The 22009-nt window shown below is 42.1% G+C and overlaps 1 protein-coding gene across 2 annotated transcripts in view; it reads left to right on the top strand.

Moving 5' to 3' along the window:
• Positions 1–4146: 4146 nt before the first annotated feature.
• Positions 4147–22009, top strand: part of LGR4 (leucine rich repeat containing G protein-coupled receptor 4) — a 126856-nt gene continuing 108993 nt past the window's right edge. For both annotated transcript variants that reach the window (XM_078149019.1, XM_020977971.2), the window contains exon 1: positions 4147–4945. In XM_078149019.1, coding sequence (XP_078005145.1) covers positions 4764–4945 — 182 coding nt within the window. In that variant the 5' untranslated portion in view covers positions 4147–4763. The remainder of the gene's footprint in view (positions 4946–22009) is intronic.

The raw sequence follows: 22009 nt of genomic DNA, 5'->3' as shown, positions 1-22009 counted from the left end.
GGCATCAGAGAAGATGATCTTCATTGCTTATTGGTGTCTGTAGGACCTCTTACTTTGGAAGGCCAGGTAACAATCATCAAAGTTAACTGTACATTGGTTACAAATTAAAAGTCTGTGGGTGTGTGAATCACACCTGATATTAACTCCCTCTAGGTCCTGCTCAATGTCATTCTCAACATCATCATTATAATGCTGATTGCATCTTCAGGTAACAGGTCTGAGGACTAGTATTTTACTACTAATCTCAATCTCCATTTCTCATAGTCCCTGTGGAAGCAACAGGCATAGAAATAGTTCTGGTGTACCAACAGTGAAGTCTGCACTTAAATAGTTGAGTTCGCCCTAGCTGTGCCATCTAGCTAAGAATAAGGAATCTCCTTAAAGACTGTAATAGCTTCTTTGACTATGTGAGAATAAAACCCTCAGAATGAGACTCTTTAACACAATAATGTCATACTTAAATAGAAACGTGACTGGGGCACAAAATCACACATAAGGATTCTGCAGGTTGCATACTGATTTAGAAAATCACATACTGACATTATCTATGTTCTACTGTTTTTAAATTTTATTTTGTTAAATCTCTCCCAATTAAATTTTGCTCTGCTTCAGGTGGTACTCAGGTCACCTGTTACTTGTCACCTGTGCTCTAAAGTGTTCACCTTGCAAGTAAAGAAGTCCTACAAGTCTTTGAGGTGGCTTAGTATTAACCGTATGTACCTTGCCTCAGGGCACTAAAATTTAGGGAGTACTGCACAGGTGCTCACTCCTTCAGCAGTTAGAAGCAAATGGACTTAGTACCTAAGTTAGAAAGAATAATCAAGTAAGATAGGCAGCTAAGGGCCCTGAATTTCCTCTCCCCTTCCCTTGCACCCCACTTAAGACAGCTTCTCACTGGCCCAGCTACAGCACCCTCCTTGTCATAGTTCTCCATTTCTCCCCCTACATGTCTTCCTAAGGTTTTTGGCTCTTACTACAGGGAACAGAATTTTAAGTTGCTCCAATAATTCTATAAATGATTTAAAAAATTCAGTAGGTCCTATGAAAATTTCTTCTAGCTTAAAAAAATTCACATTATTCTAATCCTTGTGTAATTCTCATCTTCAACCTTCTCTCTCTTTCAGAGTAATTTTTTTTTTAATGTAGGGCCCTTAGAAGATGTTACCAGAATAGAAGATCCTCTCCTGCAGACTCCCATGAAAACCTGAGCAGAAGAGCTTGTAAAGGCAGTGAGCTACCTGTTTTTTGTTTGTTTGGTTTTTGCTTTTTAAAGACCTACCCTGATTGATTTCAGTCAGTGATTTTTTTCAGGCCTGCTGCTCATTCTCCTGGCTGGACCCTGATAATCAGAACTCTGTAATTCTCACTGTTCGTAGGGCACCTTAACCGAAACTCCTATCCCATTTGTCAAATCTACCCTTAATGCAAGGGAAGAGTAAAGACACATAAACAATGGAACAATTATAAGAAAAGGCACAAGTTTAGCACAGAGAACGGCGTGTGGCTTTGCCATTTGAAACAAGTGTCTGTAGTCCTTCACTGGACTGCTGAGATGGTACAGGATTTGGCTTGATCTCTTGGGCTTGGTGATTTCTGGGTCACATTTGAGTTCAACAACTTTTTGAAGGCCTAGTGGCAAGTGTGAATCCTTTTTCTCACTTACGTTCTTCTGATCTTTCAACCTAAATCTATTTTAGGAACTTCTCATACCAAGAGTTCTCCACCTTTTTTTGTGTATGGTGAACCCCTTTGGTAGTCTGATGAAGCCTATGGACCTCTTCTCAGAATAATGTTTTAAAGGCATAAAATGAAATACATAGGATGCAAAGGAAACCAATTATATTGAAATAGTTTTCAAAATTTTTTTAAAAAATCACAGACCCTGGGTTTAGAACCCGTATTCCATAACCAATTTAGCAAATCTGAATAATCATTTCTTTAAAGAATGACAAACTAGGATTTAGTGTAGAAAGGACCTAAGATGTTGTCTAGTTCTTTTCTATACAAATGAGGAAACTGAGCCGCAGAGAAGTTAACAGACTTGCCCACGGTGACACACAGTAAATATCAGAGCTAGAATTTCAGCCCAAATGCTCTTGATTCAAATCCAATGCTCTTCATATGCACTACCATGCTTCTGTCGATTGTAGATAAAAGATGAAAGGTTGAAAGCTGTCTGATCAATCAACATGCATCTATTAAAACACCTACTATATGCCAGGAACTGTTCTAGGTGTTGGAGATCCAAATGCAAAAATGAACCAGTCCCTGATGTCCAGGAATCTCTGTTTTGTAGATAGCTATACCATATGAAAATATTTCCAGTCTGATATTGTTTCCTATTCTTGAATAAGCCACGAGAATACAAGGTTGAAGAGCAAATTTCCACTTTAGGCCTCCAGATCTTGACTTATTCTCCTCACTGGTTTAATGTCTTCGTAATATTAAATTAGTCTGCTATGAAAAATTCAATCCACTTGATTCCTCAAGCATTTATTGAGTGCCTATTACGAGCCGGGCACTCTTCTGGGCCCTGGGATTCAAAGATAAGAAATGAGTCCCTTGCCCTGTAGGAAACTTGTTCTTTGGATACATTTTGAACATAATAGTTTCCACAAGCACCTACCAAGTTACATTTGCACTGGGCCTGGAAAGGTGGGCAGGATTTTAATAGTCCCTGACTGGGAAGAGGGCATTCCAGGTTAGAGGGGCCTTGAACTGGAAAAAGGTGGGATGTGTTTAGGGAACAATGAAGAGGTGGGTGTGGGTAATGGCAAGAAGAAAGGAAATATTTTGCAGAAACATTTGTATTCTGATTTTAATAAAGTCCTGGCTTCACAAAGGGTCAGAGCTATTAGGAATAAGGTCACTTTGGATTTCAGTGTCTCTTCTTGTTAGAAGTTAGTGTCTCTGGGAGAAGACAACTCCAAGACAGGCAATGCAACTAAACTAAAGTCTGCTCCTCAACCATTAAGGTAAGGAATATATTGAATTTAAAATGAAAAAGAAAATGTGAAACAAAGAACCATAAAACTGAGGCAACTAACCTGAAATCCTGGGGGAATGTAAAATTTAAGTTCCACCAGGTCAGGGGCTGTTTCTTTTTCTTTAAATCGGCAACACCTAGCTGCATCATGCCTGGCACATAGTAGGGGCTTAATAAATGCTTGTTGAATGATTTTGTACATGTTCCTCTCCCCTCCCATTAAAATGTACTCTCCCCTGCTCTGAAGGTTCCTCTAGATTAAAAGATTATGGAAAGGCAATGGGGGTAATTCACTCAGATTATAATCAAAGCATCTGGTATATAGTAAGCACTTAATAAGGGCTTCTTCATTGATCTATAGCTTAAAAAGAGAAATAGTATATGACGCAGATTTCAGGAACATAGATTAAGAGCTAGAAGGGACTTCAGATGTGCTCTAATCCACCCTCCCCCACCTACATTTTACAGAGGGGGAAACTGAGGCCAGGGAAGTTAAGGGATTTGCCCAACGTCACCTAGGTAGTCTGCGGTAGAAATGTATTTTTCAAACCGAGCTCCTCTGATTCCAAAAGCATTCCAGGTGAAGGGAGAGATTGGTGTGTTCGTATGATAGGCAAGATTAAATGTGGCTTCGGGATTTATTTACACTCTTCGCGAGGGCCAAATGTTTCTTGTAGTCGATTAAAAAGGGGGAAAAAAATTATAGACTTTTTAGCCACTTCGAAATCTCTCCGTCAAGTCCCAGCTACTCGGGTCCCTTTGCCCTTTTTTTATACCCAGGAAGGAGACAATTCCAACCTGGGGGCAGAAGGGACAGGCTTTTTACCTTTCAATCACTCAGCCTGCTCTAATTTCAGTGGAGAGTATCCGGGCAGGGAAGGGACATCTTTAAAAGCCTCGTCCTCGTCTTTCGTCCACCAGCGCGGTGGCCTCTCAACCTGCCCCACAAATCCAGCCAAGTCAGGGATTTTTGCCTCCTCCCCGCCCTCCTCCTACCCGGCCACTACCTTGTCACTCACACCCCGGAGACACGCCCCCTAAAGCCCTGCCCGCCGCCTCCTCCTCCGTGCAGCCAATGGCGCCCCGCCTCGGTCCATATTAATGAGCTCGAGCAGTAGCCGCACCTATAGCGCTCGGGGACGAGGGCTCGTTTTGCATGTACCTTAGTGATTTGCATAACTCGGCGGTCGGGGGCTCGGGAGCCCGAGCGTGCAACCCTAGAAGGGAAAAGCAGGCCCGCGGCGGCTGCAACGCGCTTCGGAGCGGGGGCCGATCGTTCGAGAACCGCGAGCAGGGGCTGCGACGGGGGTGGGGCAGCCCGGCCGCGGGCGGAATGGTCAAGCGGCCCGCTCCGCAGCCCTGAGGGGCGGTGGCGCCGAGCGAGGAGGGCCGAGGGAGCCGCCGAGTGCCATGGCCGAGCCCCGGCCGGGCTGCGTGTCGCCGTTGCCGCTCGCCGGGGTCCCTGCTGAGCCGGGGGAGGCAGCGCTGTGGGGCGAGCCGCGTCTGCCCATCCATGGAGCAGCAGCCGCCGCGGGCGGCGAGAGACAGTGCCAGCGCCGCGGGCGGCTGCGCCCGGGGCTAGGAGTGCGCTGAGAGAGCCCGGCCGGCCCGGCCCGGCCCGGCCCGGCCCAACCGCTGAGCGCCCGGGGCGAGCGCAGAGCGGCTCAGCGCGACGTGCAGGCGGAGAAGGCGGACGCCGAGCCGGAGCCGGAGCTGCCCGGGCGCCCGCAGCGGGGCCGCAGAGCGGGGCGCTGCGCTCGGGCGCGCCGCGGCGGCGATGCCGTGCCTCGGCTTGCTCTGCTTCTTGGCTCTGGGCTGGGGCAGCTCGGCCGGGCCCAGCGGCGCGTCCCCGCCGCCCTGCCCGGCTCCCTGCCGCTGCGACGGCGACCGGGGAGTGGACTGCACCGGCAGAGGGCTGACGGCCGTGCCCGACGGACTGAGCGCCTTCACCCACTCTTTGTGAGTCCCCCGCCCCGCCCGGGCCGGAGACGAGGGGAGGGCAGCGGAGGGGAGGTGGGGTCCGGGCTCCCCAAACTTTCCCTCGGCGTGCCCGGGGACTGCCCGGGGAGGAGTGGGGAGCGGGGAGAGGGAAGAGGGGAGAGGAGGAGGGAGGGAAGGGAGTCAGTGGAGGGAGAGAGAGAAGGGAGGAGAGGAAGGAGGGGGAAAGAGTGGAGGGAAGGAAAAAGGAAGGAGAGAGGGAGAGAAGGGAGGAGAGGAAGAGGGAAAGAGTGGGGGAAGGAGAGAGAGATGGAAAAAGGAGAGAGGGAAGGGAGAAAGGAAGGAGGGAAGGAAGGAAAGAGTGGAGGGAAGGAAAGGGGGAAGGAAAAAGGAAGGAGAGGGAGAGAAGGAAGGAAGGAAAGAGTAGAGGGAAGGAGGGAATAAATGGGGGGAGGAGGGAAGGAAAGAAAAACGGAGGAAGGAAGGAAAAACAGGGAAGAATGCAAAAAAGAAAAGGAGGAAGGAAGGAAGGAAAGAGAAAGGGAGGAAAGGTGAAGGAATCTGACTGTGCTGGGCCTCGGCCCAAAGGGGTCTCTTAGTGCCACGCTGAGGCATGCTGTGATGTGTGTGTGACCTGGATTTTCCTGTGTCTCAGCACGTGGACGGAGGAAACACCTGCGATATCCCTATTCCCCCCCACCCCAAGTTGGCAGTTTGGTAAGATTCAGGTAGAGGACAGATCCCTCTTCTCCAGCCCTCTTGTAAAACTTAAGAACTTGGAGCCTTCTGAGGGAGGGAGGAGGAAGTACAACATTGCTTTTGCATCAGAAGACTGGCCATCCAAACATAAGCCTTTTAAAGAAGGAATGTTGACCTTTGGGAGGTGCAGATGTCCCAAAATTGGAACCTTAACAAAGTCTACACCCAACAGCCTTAGATGATGCATGAGATAGATTGTATCTTCTTTTCCGTACAATAAATTTCAGTACTTCTTATTTTGAGATGACCTTGCTGATCCATGAACTTGAGTTACTCACAGGGTCCTGATTCATTAATGAAGCTACAAAGGAGGACATTAGTGGGACCGTTTAGAAGAAAGAGAAAGAAGGCTTGAAATAAATAGGTGTCCCAAGCACTTGGCTTCTGTCATTTACACAGAATATCATGATTGTATACCCATATCCTGTTATGTGTATACTGAGTCAACTGTGGAGTAGTGACTGGAGGTCCAGAAGATCTGGGGTCAAACCATGCTTCTGACCCTTCGGCTGTGAGTCTCTGGGGAAGTCATTTACCCTTCTGAGCCTCCAGTAACCACCTAGGACTCATTTACTAAGAGGAGTTAAAATCTGCTTGTCCTCTGGGTTGATGAAGAGCTGGCAATCAAACAACAAACATTTAAGTGCTTACTACGGGGCCAGGTACTCTGCTAAATGCTGGATTCAAATCCATAAGTGAGATAGTTGGAGTTTAAATCCTAGATCCTTCTCTTGTCTTCTGTCCATGTAATGTGTGTCTAATAAATGATTAGAAGAGCATTAGAGTATATGGTTGGGTTTAGGAGTGTAGGGATACCTGGAAACCGTTATGGAAAGCTCTTGTCCCTAAGAGAGATTATAAATATTTTGTCAGACAAGTGATGGAGATGGAGTGCTTGTATCCTAGTGACGGGACTCTTCATGAGTAGAATAGCCTTAGTTATCAGTGTGGTCCGTACCATTGGGTTCTACTGTTACTATTGTTTTTTTTACTCTACTTCTCCTCTCAGTAATTGTGCCTTTATAGGCATTTTAGTTTTAATTATTAGGGCAGTACAACTTCTAACATTAACCCAAGCAACGCTGTCTTTGAATCTAATGTTGGACAGTTTTATTTTCCAACAAAAGACCCCAAAGTAGGAAGTTTCTGGTTAAAATGAAGGGATCAAAGGATCATAGATTTATAGCTGCAAGGTATGTATTTGGGGGTGATCTAGTCTCACCTCTCATTTTACAAATGAGGAAACCAGGGGCTAGAGAGGTGAAGGGATTTGCCCAAGAAGGTAATACAGGTAGAAAGGGATTGAAATAGGATTTGAACCTGTGTCATCCACCTTTAAATCCAGCATACTTTTGACTGTACCAGAGTGCATATGTTTACTAGTAGTGGTGGTGGTGGTGGTGGTGATGGTGGTGATAGTAGTAACCTAACCTTCTTCAAAAGCCAACTGATGGGAAAAAAATGTGTTAATATAGGGAAAAGAACTAAACATTTCACCAATGGGAGATAAAGAGAAAGTACCTGGGATCTGAGTCTCAGCTTTCTCACCTGCAAAATGAAGAGGTGGGAATAAATGGTTTTGAAGATCCCTTTCAGTTTTATAGCTGTGGTCCTTTGGTTTTGTGTTTATGCATGGACTTCACATTAAAGAGAAAGTAATAGATATACCCTGGCAGCTTTTTAGATGAATACAAACAAACTGGATCTGGTTTGGTTTACCATTTCTGCTGTCCAGATCCAGTGGTAGATGTTTCCTCTGGCAACTTATCTCCTCTTATCATTAAAAATAATGATGTTAAAAGGCAAAACTGAGAACAGAAATGTACATTTTGAAGCTGATTCAGAGTAAGAGCAAGTCTGCAGAATTGGGGTTACCTTTACTTAACAGATTTGCTTAAAAGATTGAATTTTGAGGTTTTCTTTGGATGGGGTCCAGGCCTATGGTTTTATTGGTTTGGGAAACCGGCAGTGTGGAAACCGTCTCCATCAATGAAGATGGATCACTGTAATTTGTAGTCTCAGAGCATTGCTTAGGGCTTAAATGATTTATAGATAGTGACAGAGCTTACATGGGCTAGAAGCAGGACTTGAACCCAGGTCTTCCCAAGTCCAAGGCTGGCCCCTTTATTCACAGTTGTACATGAGAGGAGCCAATATAATTTCTGTACTGTGCCTCTTAAAACTTAATGTTGCTCATAATGTGTTGATCAAGAGTCTTCCCCCTGAGACCAGTGAAGTGGCTGAAAACACCTGTGAAATATTTGCAGATTTCGGTGCATAAGTAAAGCCTTCATCAAAATTCTCCTTTTCCTCTTGCCCCCCCAAAATAGTCAGATCAGATTTAGGTGACAATAACAATAACATATGGTACTTGGATGTTTCTCTAATCTTTTGAAGCCTGAAGTGCTTAAATACATAATCGTGATTTATGGGTTCCATGGGCTCATTGGCTAAATAGATCTTGAGCTGGAAGGAGGCTCAGAGGCTAAGTACTCAGATTGATCACGGATTTATAGCTGGAAGGGTAGTGTGGTGTACAGTGGTTAGAGAGCATGGCTTGCAATCCAGAAGAGCTGGAATTTAAATCTGGCCTCAGTCATGTACTAGATGTGTGACCCTGGGCAGATCACTATCAAAGTGCCCGTTGTTTTTAATGTCCTAGTTATGGAAAATTGAGATAAAATTGAGACTTGGAGGGAGTGAAGTTTTCCCAGCAGTGATGGGTGGAGAGTGGCAAATAGATGGGTTCAGCTGGAGCCTGGAATGTGTGAAGAGGCAGGAAGATGAAGTCCATCACAGTCAGTGTGCCATGTATAATGTGACCTGACTTGTTGCTTCTGAATACAGAAGATGATTTCCTTTTGGGTCAAGAATTAGGAAATCTGCCATGGAAAACTTATTTAAGAATGTTTGAAGAACCAAGGGGCTATTGTTTCATTTGGGTTTGTTTTCTGTAGGCGTGGAAAATAAGATGACTATTGATTTGGTGAATTGAATACCATTCAGACAATTTTCTAATTGCCTTCACTTTACAGATCTTAAAAGCATGTAGCTTGTGCCCTAAATTTCTCCTATCACTCTTCTTTCCCTTCCTCCCCACCCCAGCCAGGCAAAAAAGAGAATTCTTTAAGAATTTGTTAGTGGCCTTTCCTGACAATGGTATTTTCTACCTGTGTGGCCCTGGGCATTTATTTCTGTGGGCCTTTTCTGTAAAATGATGGGTTTAGACCATTAGTGGGTTTTGTGGGTTATGTACCCCTTCTCAGATTAAGATTTTTCAGTGCAGAGAATAAATTACAGAGAAATTACAAAGGAAACCAAAATATATTGAAATGCAGCTATTAATTTTTTTTTAATTATGAATTTATCCAGGTTGAGAACTAGACTGTTGTAGAACTGTTAAGGGCCTTTATATCTTTGTAGCTCTGTGATCTTTGATCTCTCTGTTGGGGGTTTCCCTCTTACAATCTTAGTCAAGGTGTGTGAGTGTTGGGGGTGAAGGTTTATTCAACACCTTTCCTCTTCTGTTCAGACCATCTGAAAATCTTTTGTCTTCTTAGTATCACCTGTTCCCTTGTAGGTGTTGATAATTAACTTTACAGCCTGTGCCCTTTTTGTTTATATCGATTTTTATAGCCAATCAGTCAACAGGCAAGTATTTTAAAGGCTTATTCTGTGCCTGGCACTGTGCTAAGTTCCCTAGCTACAGAGAAAGGCAAAAAGGTAAGTTTCTAAGGAGCTTACATTCTAATGAAGTCTGCAGGCATGGTTTTGGGAACTGCACCAGTAGCATAGCACTGTGGCCTCTGCTTGTTTCCTTGGTCTGGCTCACAATATTTGTCATTTTCTCTATACAGATGTACTTGACTCTAAGCAAATATATTATGTGGAAATCCAGGTTTATGCAAAAAAAAAAATGCATTGAAGGTGCTTATTCTCTTCCAGAAGGATCCGTCCTTTGAATAGATGATTGATAAATATTTGGTAAAATATTAAAATTTTTAAAAGTGCCTATTTTTTAAGGATCATTTTTCTGATTGGTAAAGTGAGGTCTGTATGTAAAGTGTTATGTCTATGCTGTTAACATGTTATTAAATATCACCTGAGTGGATCCATGTTCCCTGTTTTTGTGGCTATTCTCTCCCATAACCCAGATTACTTTTTTTTTTTTTGGTTAGGCAGTGGGGTTAAGTGACTTACCCAGGGTCGCACAGCTAGTAAGTGTTATGTGTCTGAGGCTGGATTTGAACTCTGGTCCTCCTGACTCCAGGGCCACCGGTCTATTCACTGTGCTACCTAGCTACCCCCCCATAATGCAGATTATAAACCATCCTTATCTGCCTTGGCCATGTTTGGTTCAGGGAGTCCACCCAAAGATTCGGGTGCCTTTTTCAATTATTCGTGAGGTCATAAAGATAGAGGTGCAGCAGAGGAGCCAGGTTGTGCAGTGGTTATCCTTCACTTTTACCGTGTGACTAGAGGTAAAATGGTTTGGCCATGCTCATTCAACTCATGAGTCAAACACAGGATTGGATCCAGTCTTCCTGATGCTGAGGGCAGCTTTTTCTCTATTGTGATACCTCTTCTGAATGCTGATTTCTTTTATTTTTTAAACTTTTATTTTGATCATCCAGATGTAGTTTTTTGCTCATTACTGAGGATGGACAGATGTTCTTATTGGAAAACCTGGTTTGTCAATGACAGATAAAATATTGGTATGCTAATCACAGGCCTTTCTTTCAGGGGGAAGTTTGGGGTTATTGAAGAAGCTCTACAGTATCCTAAAAGCCTCTGGGTCCAATCTGACATGTAAGAACTTTGCTGCCTTGGGTGAGAGCAATGCCTGACCCCCAGGAAAACACAAAGATCAGCTTTCACTGACAGAGTCAAGTGTAGACAATTCGATTGGCTTTATTTTTCAGGCTTAATGAGGCAGCACAGTGTAGGGGGGAAGGGCACCAGAAACCCATCTTATAGGTTCCCTCCACCCCTTGTGTCACTGGGCGACCTTGGTGGAGTCATTTCCCATTGAATGTCTGAAAGAGATCAGGTTAAATTCCAGGGACTTCGAAGGCCCTTCCCCACGATGAAACATTATCCTTCTGCCAGGCATGAAGTCATAAACAAGAGCAGCCCCACATTCTCTGTGGTTAAGAGATTGCTGTAGTCACTGAAAACTTTTTCAATGACTTTTGTTTTTTGCAGTGTTTACTATGAGGGAAATGACCTATTTCCTCTCTTCATTTGTCAGCTATGGAAGTGTGTATTTCAACTGCCTACTCATTTGTGTGCCTTAATATCCAGTGACTAATTCTAGTTCATGAAAGTCTCAAATCTCCTGGTGTGCCTTTGTTAAAGATTAAACTGCCAGATGTGCCCTTGGCTGTGGAATATATAACTTGCAGTTCTCTTGATAAGAGGGGATTTTTTTTTATTTTTTAAGAAGCTAGATTTTTTTCTTTTTACCCAGACCTGTAATTTCACAGGGCTTGCAGGGAATAACTTTCTCAATGCACATAACCATCTGGCATTGTATCTTATGGTTTTTGAGAGCTTCTTTGACCTCCAAGAGATTTAGTGACTTGCCCAGGGTCATATGCCTAGGATGGTGTTAGAGGAGGAAGCTAGATCTTAAAAATGCTCTGAGTTTAGCCACCTGTCTGTGCAGCTCTTCAGATTGCAGGGTGGTGATATCTTGGTAGTTCTAAAGCCCATTTTTCTAGAAATAAAAGGTTCTCCAATTTATTCGTTCCTTTCTCACACTTTTTAGACTTCTTTTTTGGTCAGCGAGATCAAGTGTTTTAATTTTTTTGTTTTTTAGGATGAACAAGTGTTTTCTTTGGGAAGCCTGCCTTGCCAATGAAAGAAGAAACAGTGGGGAATAATATTAGCAAATTAGCACCCATCACAAAAGCTGCTGTGTCAGGCCTGTTCTGACAGTCCTTTTGTGCTTTTAACACCTGATCGTCAAACTGTAGGCCATGTGTGAAATCTATTGTTTGCAACTGGCCAGTGCAGAGTGGACTTAGAAAAACCTGAGCTGAGGGGGGGGATGCGAGAGAGAGATTTTTGTAGCTCCGACTAAGTGTGGAGAATCATCAGCTTTCTAGAGACATTAATGATTCATGGTCTGTTCAATAAATAACCATTTAAATGGCAAGACATAATTATGTAGTGTGCTTCATTGGTTCTGTTCAGGCAGAGGAAAAAAGATTTTAATTGAAACCCTGTAAGAAACTGATGACGAAGCTGAGAATTTTATTTATTAAGATGCTTTTGTGGTATGAGGCCAATTGGACTTCTGGTTATGAGTTACTGGCTTTCAGTCTCTAGAAAGAACCCAGATTTTAGGCAGTTGTGGGTGTTTAGTTGTGGTCCAACATGAACTAAGCAGAGGCAGCTGGGTCTTGAGAAGTGGATAAAATTCTCAACCAAGAATTAGGAAGACCTGAGTTCAGATCCTGCCTTAGACATTTGCTAGCTGTGTGACCCTGGACAATCACCTAATCACCATCTACCTCTGTTTCTGCAGCAGTAAAATGGGGATCATAATAGCACCAACTTTGAAGGGTTGTTCTGAGGATCAAATGAAATAATGTTTGTTAATGTGCTTAATACTATGCCTGGCACCTAGTAGGTGCTTAATAAATGAGAGTAAGTGCTTAATAAGGGCTTATTTCCTTCTCTTGTCCTTTTAAAGCAGATATTTCATTTGGTGTTACAAGAATCCTATCAGGTAGGGCTAATATTATTCCCATTTTACAGATAAAAAACTGAGCCTAAGCAGAGTTGTGATTTGCCCCAGGGGGTCAAGGTCTTCCTGACTCCCAAGTTCAGTGATTTAGCCACTGATGAGGCTGCCTCTCATCTGCGCTGCTCTGGATTGTGGGTATGATTGAGATTCAGTGAAATTCTCCAGAAAATCCTAGAAGCAGGAAGCAAACAGTGTCTCATTTTTTTTTTTGGTCCCCTAAAAGAAGGCCTTTCTGACGTACCATTAAGCCTTTTGTGCTCCTAGGGGGCAATGCATGAGAAAATAAATACCTAAATAACCTTCTGAGGACATGCAAACAATACCTCCTGCAGGTATTGGTTTAGTGGACTGAGACAAGGTGTACGTGTGTGGTGACCTGAATCTTGGGGTGATGCCATGAGGCTCATCGGCAAGAGGGCTAGAGAGACCTAGTTTTGGTTCCCCCCTTCGGCACTTATTAGTTTTGGGGCCATGGGCTATTATTCATTGCATTTGTCTGCCTCAGTTTCCTCATCATATAAAATGGAGATAATACTACTTAGAGTGCCTGCTTCACGCGATATGAAGATTGAGTGATATTTCATATTGTTTGCAGAGTGCTACATGAATGCCAGCTGATGTTAAAATCATCATAGTAATGTAATAGAACCCACCTTGGTCTGCTGTCTGGGTGGGATGGAAAAATGTGGGGAGAAAATATCCTATGATGTATAGTGGCTAGAGCACTGAACTTGGAAGACCTGAGTTCAAATCTCTCCTCAGACACTTAGTCGCCCTGTCAAGGGGCAAGCCTATCCACTAGCCACTGACGAGTCTCTCTTCCCCTCCCAGACTTTATACCAGTATATTTATATGTGTATCTCCAACACTTAGCACATTGTAGGAGCTTAATAAATGTTTATTGACTGACAGTAGAAATTAAATATTTCTAGTAGGCTGTCAGTGGGAGTTTATATATAGATATATATCTATATATAGATATATATCTATATATAGATATATATATAGATATATATATCTATATATAGATATATATCTATATATAGATATATATATCTAGATATATATATCTATATATAGATATATATAGATATATAAACCAATAGCAATTCAGTGTAACTTGAAAAAGAAAACTTTAAAAGCATTGGATTAAAAAAAAAAGTACAACCTTGGTCAAAGATTTGAACTTGATGCACAGAAAACGAGTGAGCAGTTTGTAGTTAGCTGCCCCAGCCCCACTTCCCCATTTGAAACATTTTCTATTTGGGGAAATTTGCTTTAATAAGAGCATCTGAAGAAGGACATAAATTTGGCCGGGAGACAGCTCCTTTACCTTGGAGCGGTATTAGGCACTGCTAAAGAATGTGGCCAGCTTGGCTTCAGAACTTCCTTCCCCCTTCCCCCCCCCCCGCCCTGCTCTGCTGGAACGTTCTGATGGGTAACTTCCAGCCTAAACCACTATGTAATTTAGAACAAGTGACAGCATCTATAACCAAACTGGGAAGCCTGCTGAGAATTTCTTTAATGTGCAGCTAGATGGATTTTATAATTCTCATTTTTAAGAGTTGGACGGGCAGGTCTGTGCATTTCCAGATGGCATTTTCTTCTCTGAAGCTTGGAAGATACCTGCTGTGTTGTTGAATCGTTTTACCTGTCCTTCCCTTCCCAAGAAGTGCTTGAAGGAACAGCCCGGATGTGCTAAGTGTACATCAGGTACGGCCTGGATTTCTACGTCATTCTGGATTTTTTTTTAACAGTATAGTTATGATAAGAACTTGGAGACTTTAAGGTGTTATAGGTTAATAGATCTAAAGCTAGGCCTCAGAGGCCATGTGGTCTGACCCTATCTATCATTTGTAAAAATTTCCTCCCCTTTGTTGAGGGAGGCCTGGTGACTTGCCCAAGGTGGCATAAGTAGTAAGTCCAAGTCAGGATTTGAACCTGTACCTCTGACTCTAAAGTTAGTTTCCTTTGTACTATGTCACATTGTTGTACATCTTGTAGGCCAGCCTTACCCCTGCCTGTCAATACACAGTTACTGTAGACCCAGAGATGAAAGAGACCTTAGCAGTATTTAGGCGGAGCACCTCATTTTATAGATAAGGAGATTGGGGCCCACAAAGTTCGGTGACTTTTCTGCTTAACAAGTATGTGTTGAATTGAATTGCTCAAGGTTACATAGAAGTGGTAAGTACCAGAGCCGGAACTGACTTTGTATCTCAGTCTAGCACATCTTAGGAAAGGAATATGAATTTATATAGCCCCTACTATGTGCCAGGCACCATGCTGAGATCGACAGATAGTGTCTCGTTTGGTCTTCACAGCAACCCTGCAAGGTAGGTCGTGTTATAGTTATTCCCGTTTTGCAGTTGAGGAAACTAAGGCAAGCAGAGGTTAAGTGATTTGCCTAAGGTCACATAAGTAGTCAGTGTCTGAGGCTATATTCTAACTGGGGTCTCCCTGACTCTGGGCTCTCTCCACTGCACTGCCCTACCTGATGGTCTTAGGAATTACCTGCAGAAAACAAGGCACTGCTCTCTCCTGGTCACATGTCATGAAGGCCATCCTGATGGCTAAGCTTAACGATGGTTCATTTTAAGCCTGTTTCCTCTTATCCTTGGTGAAAGAGAGCAAGTACTCTATCAGTCGTACTGGAACATCCTTGAATGTGTTTGAAGACTGCTGAAATGGCCTTGACTCACCATTTCTTTAGGCTTTGTAATCTAATTTCTGACTTTTCACCTCCTCTCTAGGCCTTTCCTGATTCCCCTAGTTACTGGGTACTCCTTCCCTCACCTTGTTCCTTGTATTTACCTTGCATATGTTTTATATACTTGAATGTTTCCGTGTTTTCCCCTAATAGAATGTAAACTCTTTGAGTGTAAGGACTGTTTGATTTTTGTCTCTGAATCTCCATTCTGTGTATGTGTGGGTGTCTGTCTGTCTGTCTCACCATACCTGATTCATAGCATTCCCTAAATAAGTGTTTATTAATTCTTAAATTTTCTAGCTTTCATTGCTGCCTTTTGGAGCCTCTTCAAATTCTCCATATTCTATTTTTTAGACAAGACCCCAAACTGAATCTGACTGGTCATTATGTGGGAATGTTACTATGCCCTTAAAACAGAATACAAAGATGAATTTAGAGATAGCATAAACTAACCCCATGACCATCTGGATCAGAGGTCGACCAACTATGCCACCTGTTTTTATGGGACCTGAGAGGTAAGGGTGGTTTTTACATGTTTAGATAGAGTTTGTATTTAAACATGTAAAAAACCGTTTTTAGCTTGCAGGTGTTTGAAAGCAAACAGAGGCCATCCACGGTTTGTCAACCCTGGATCAAGGACTGACCTAGGTTATGGAATTTAGATCAGAAATTTAGAGGTCTAGTCCAGCTTCCTTTTTGACAAATGAGGAAAACTGAGGCCCAGAGAAGTTATAAGTGGCTTGCTAAAGATCATACTGTTAGTAGTAGAGTTGAGATTGGAACCCATGTCATTTGACCCTATATCATGTTGTGTACCATGAATGGGTGAGACTCAGAGAGAAATTGACTCGCCTGAGGTCATACAGGATTGGAGCTCAGGACTCACAGTCCAGTGTATTTTCCATTGTAACCTATTGCCCTAATTGTTTTTGTCCCAGTATTGACTTTGTTTTAATTCAATTTAGACATTAATCAGGATGGATGAATGAGTGAAAAAATTATTTATCAGTTAAGAGTCATGTACAAAGCTCTGGGATACAAATAGAAAAGCAAGACAGATTCTGCTGTGTGTGGGAGATCCTTTGCTAGGCGCCAAAGAAAAGTCCCTGCCCTCAAGGAGCTTACCTTCTCCTATAGTTTAAAAAAAAAAACAACCCCCAAAAACCCCCAAACCACTTTTTTAACTGTTGACACCCGAGTAGGTCATTTCCAAGCCCACCGTAAGGGAAAACTTTCTAGATATTCAAATTACCCAGAAATTCTTAGAAGGGTTGCCTGGGAAGGCTGTGGGTTCCTCTTGATGGAAGTCTTCAGTTCTGTAAACATGTACTAGATGCCTATTACAAACAAAGCCCTTTGCTAGGTAGGCCCTGAGGATAAAAAAAAAAACCCAAAACAACCATTCCAAATTCCACTGTAAACAGTCCTTGCCTTTAAGGAATGGACACGTATCCCAAAACAGATGTACAGACTCCCATGTTGGAAGGGCAGTCCTTCTGGCTTAGCCCAGCCCTCCTCTGAGGGCCCTTTCAGTCTGAGAACATTTAAGTTCTTAACTATGGGGCTGCAAGGAGAGGCTTATTTCATCTTGTTTGAGTTGTGCTCCAACTGTGCCTTTGTTGACCTTCTGTCCTCTCTTGATAGACTCCGTTTTCCACGTCTATTCTAGGTTATTTAAAGTTTGAACCTGGTTCCTTAGTTTTCCTAAGAGGGTGCTGCCTTACCACATACCCATTGTTCTGTTAGGAACATTCTTCAAAGGTTTTTTTTTTTTTTCAAAGCACTGGTCGAAATAACAGGCTTGGCTTTTAGGGCTGCTTCTGCTATTAATTAGATAGGTGACCTTGAACAGTTTTTCCTCTTCCGAAAAATGAGAAGATTTTGACTTAGATATTATCTACTTTGAGCCTGGAGTCAGGAAGACCTGAGTTCAAAACTAGCCTCAGAGGCTTACTGGCTGTGTACCTCTGGGCAAGTAACTTAACCCTGTTTGCCTCAGTTTCCTCATCTGTAAAATGGGCATCATAATAGCACCTACCCTGGGTTGTGAAGATCCAGTGAGATGATAATTGTAAAGGGCTTTGCACAGTGCCTGGCACATAGTAAGCACTACATAAATGTTATCTGTTATTACTACTAGTGTTCTCTTGTGAAGTCACCATCAAAGAAAGTAGAGTTTTCCAGTTTCTTGATGAGTGTGTCAAGATCAAAGTGAAAGCCCATTTTGGTCTAACATCTCAGTTTCTTTGGTTTAGTAAATTTAAATTAGTCTGACGGCCTTTATTCTGAGAAGCATATTAAGACACTTCTTTTAAAACCAACTAGGGAAAGCATGGTTTTTGTATTCTCTGATGATACTGTGCCATCTGTAAAGCATAGACTTAGTTACTTTCTTCCTCAGAATACAAAACTCAGTCCCTGGGGCCAATGAGGCCAGTCTGCAAGGTGGCAGGCCAGGTAAAAAACGGTCAGTTTGGGATTTGGTGTGTCTCTTTAGCATCATGGCTTCAGGATGATGTCTCAATTATCTTTAGACCTGTTTGATATTCTGTTTTCTGGCCCTAAAGTTGAGTATATTTGGTGCTTTCAGACTTAAAGAATGGTTAACTCTTTCTTCTTTTGGGAACCTTTCCCCAAATTAGATAATGTTGTTGTTGTTCAGTAGTTTCAGGCATGTCTGACTCTTTGTAACCCCATTTGAGGTTTTCTTTTCAAAGATGTTGGAGTGGTTTGCCATTTCCTTCTCTGTCTCATTTTACAGATGAGGAAACTGAGGCAAAGAGGGTTAAATGACTTGCCCAGGGTGACACAGCTAGTAAGTGTCTGAAGCTGGATTTGAACTCGGGAAGATGAATCTTCCTAACTTCAGGCCCAGTACTCTATCCACAGGGCTTCTAATTTCTTTTTAGTGATAAAAGAGGCACTCTGAAAGTCATTGAGAATCATTCAGATTTGCAAATTCAATGAAGCTCTTAGATTCCTCCCAGGACTTTTACTCTACAGATTTGTTTTGTTGCTAGAGTACTTTGGTTGCTTTAAATCTTAACATTAATAAGGTCTCTAAATCTTTTTCTAATGCATTTTATTGGGTATTTGATATCTAGATTACCATTCTGTTTTTAGGAATTCGTCTTACTGCTTTGTGTCTGAGTAGAATCTTAAACTTTTAAAAATCACTTTAGGGAAGAAAACTTTACTAGCCAAATCACTCTTTTAACCATAAAAAAAAATATGGTGTGGTATCTTTGGTAGACATGAAATGCTTCCCAGAAAGTTTTGAAAGTGTGAGTTTTGATACAGATATGATTCTAAAATACCCCATAAATCCAGCACAGCCCCTAACAAATGCAGCAGTGTTTAGAACCTGTTTAGACTGGCTGAGTGTTTCAAATACAGTTGTGCATTTTTGTGTCCTTGTTCTGTTTTTAAAAAAAATGTTTTGAGATTTTTTTCTCATTACCATCTTGACATCTGCCCAGTTACACATGAATAGCTTGACCCAGTCCCTCAGCAGGGAAACTGCTGTGGCCTTGCTTTCAATAGCCGTGTTGCTGACAAAGAAAACATATGGAATATTTCATTCCTGTCTTTTGCAAACAGAGTGTGAGGCAGTAAGGGCAGACAGCGGAAGGCTCCATCCATTCGGCATGCTCTGTTCAATTGGCAAGGTTCGTCAGCTAACCACAAGCCTCACTGTTAGTAATCAAAATGCTTTCTTGCAAAAATCCCATTACATGACGTTGCACGTTTGTGTTTGTGGGAGGAAATCTTGCATTTTGAAGAAATCAATTTCAAATATCAGTTGGAATCATTTTATAGTGAAGTTTGTTTCCGTGGTCCTGTTCCTTGGTTAATGATAGATTTTACTGAAGGGAATTTTCCTCCTACAGTACACTTGGACACCAATCTTCAGTGTTTGAAGTTGGTATTTGTCTGGCAGCTACACAAGATGGGAACACAGATGTTTGGTTCCCAGTGGAACATGCCTAGGGGACTGTATGCCTTTATGTTTATCTTCTCCTTGTCAGTCCACAAAATGAGACTAATTGATCATCTTCATATCCCAGCAAGGCACCCACAGCTTTGGCCTTCTAATATTTCTGTTGTGGGGTCTGTCTATCAATGTTAAGCTCTGCTTCTCTTCCTGATTAGTTAGCAGAATTGCTTATGGATGAGTGTTTAGTTTGTGTCCAGGAAAGGTGGGAATTGGAACCAAAGGCTTAGAGAGCATCTAGCAGACATATTGGAAAAGGTGACACTTGGGGGCATTGTAATGGACAGCAAACTGTGCGCTACATTCTTCATGCTTTCTGTCTCTCAGAAGGGTTGTTATGAAGAAAAGTATTTTTAAAATCCTGAGTGGCCGTGTTAATGTATTATTGATTTTCTGGTCTTCCACTGGCTTTTGAATAATTTTGATTTTGTGAGCTTTTTAGATTTTTCAGGATAAGTAGCTTTGCCTTCTCTCCATCTCTCTGCCCCTTTGAAAAGGCAAATTAGAACCCTGGGCAGTAAAGAAAGGAGAAAACATAACTTTTTAGAGGAAGAAGCCATGAGGTGAATCCTCAAACACATCTCTTATCCGTGTGTCATTTTGGCCTAAGTTTCTAGTTATGTGTATATGATAGCTGGCTTTTATGTGAATCAAGAGTCTGAAAAAAGAGGCCTAGATTTGAAGTCAGAAGACTTGAGTTCAAATCTCACTTCAGCCATTTAATACTCATATGACCTGAGACGAGCACTTGAACTTTCTCTTTCTGGGCCTTGGTTTAAAATGAGGGAGATAGAGTAGTGGATCTCTTAAGGTTTCTTTTAAAAAAGCTTCAGATCTAAAATCCAGTGAGTATACTTCTGTTTGCATCTCCATGTAGATGTATATATTTCACGTGTGTGTATCATATATACTTACATACACATGTATGTACTTTGTATATATTTGGCATTGACTCTTTATAGAATTCTCTTCCTTTAAGATGCAGCTCAAACAGCATCTTTAGAGGGAAGCCTTTCTCCATCCCCCTAACTGCAAGAGGAATCTGTCTCTCCCAAACCACTTTGTCTTGAACTCTTGTGTATATATTTGCATTTATTAACTTTGTGGTGTTTTTTTAAAAATAAATACTTATCTTCTCCATTAGAATGTAAGCTCCCTACAGCCCAGTAGAGTGTTAAGTTCCTTAAAGGCAGGGAACTATTTGTGGTTGTCATTAGTGTTTTTTATTTTAACTTTTAGAATCCCTAAGGCCTTGCCCATAATTGACACTTGTGGAATGCCTGTGTGTGGAATGCCTGTGTGTGTATATATATGCAGACTTAGTTTCCATACTTAAGGAAATTTGTTGTTGATTACTCTTTTTGACCCCATTGGGATTTTTTTGGCAAAGATATTGGAGTGGTCTGCTATTTTCTTCTCCAGCTCATTTTACAGATGAGGAAACTGAGGCCAACAGGATTAAGTGACTTGTCCAGGGTCGAGCAGCTAGTAAGTGTCTGAAGAAGGATTTGAACTCAGGAAGAAGAATCTTCTTGACCAGACACTCTATGCACCTAGCTGCCCCACCTAAGGGAGATAAGCTAATTTAGGGATTTACAAATAAGAGAATTCCTGAGTACTTTTGTAGTTTTACTTACTTGATTTGACTTGGGCTTCCTTGATGTGAGATCCCATATCTGGACTTACTTTGTAATTGTGATCCTAGCAAAGAAATTTTGCTTATAGGGGAGTCTTTTGCTTTATTCAGTGGGTGTTTCAGTTGCTGCGGTCATTATACCTCAATATTCTTTGTAAAGATTGGACTTTTTCTATTTGGAAGGTTGTTGTATGCCCTTGTTACACGAAGAATCCTATTTGTGGCATCCCCTTAACTTGTTTTTTCTTATTCCCTTTCTGAGCCGTGACAGATTTCAACTATGTTGAGTAAATGTTCATTGTACTAGACTGGGCTGGGTATACAAAGACCAAATTTAAAAAGACTCCTAAATTCTTCAAGGAATTCTACTGAAGGATCCAAAATATACATAGATGAGTCTAGAAAATCATTTGGGGGAGAGAGAAGAAGAAGGGGAGAGGGAAGGGGGAACACACTAGGCCAGGTTTCCTGAAAGAGGTGGCATTTCAGTTAAAACCTGGAAGGATCTGAAGGGTTCTGGAAATTGGAAAGGGGAGGAGGGATATAACATATGCAGAGTTTCAACTTTTGCACTCTAGGTCCAGGAGAATCTCGCTTTAGGGATATAGTTAAAGAGAAAACATCTAGTCATTTCTGGATATACCTATGGCCCACTTACTCTGGGAATTGAACCTGCCCTTGAAACCCAGGAAAGTAGTTAAGTGACTGTATCTGACCGGCACCATCTTCCTGCTGAAAGGAGGGACCTTAGGTCTTATCTATTTCTGGGAACATTACTGATGTGTTGGTTTCTTAGAGTGTGGCTTCCTTTTTTTAATCCATCTTTTCCTTTATATTGTTGAGCTGATGTGTATATTGTTCTGGCTGTATTCTTTCACTCTTCATCCATGTATTCATTCCGATCTCCTTTTGTTTCTCTGACTTTCTCACATTTGTAATTTCTTTACTACACAAGAATATTATTCCTTTAAATTTACGTATTGCCATTGGTTCATGCCATTTCCCAATTGGTGGGCACATACTTTTTTTCCCAGTTCTTTGCTACCACTGAAAATGTAGTTATGGGTATTTCAGCATATATTGGACCTTTCTTTCTGTCTTTGATGTTCTCTGATATATGTCCAGCAGTAGGATCAATGGGTCAAATGGTGTGAACAGGTTAGTCACTTTTCTCACACAATTCCAAATTGTTTTTCTAAAATGGTTGGGACAATTTATAGCTCCACTAATGG

This window comes from Phascolarctos cinereus, unplaced genomic scaffold (assembly GCF_003287225.1).
Source record: "Phascolarctos cinereus isolate Bilbo 61053 unplaced genomic scaffold, phaCin_HiC Scaffold_9;HRSCAF=440, whole genome shotgun sequence".
Classification (NCBI taxonomy): Eukaryota; Metazoa; Chordata; class Mammalia; order Diprotodontia; family Phascolarctidae; genus Phascolarctos; species Phascolarctos cinereus.
Note: the sequence above shows the minus strand (reverse complement) of the source record. Positions and strands in the feature narration are given on the sequence as shown.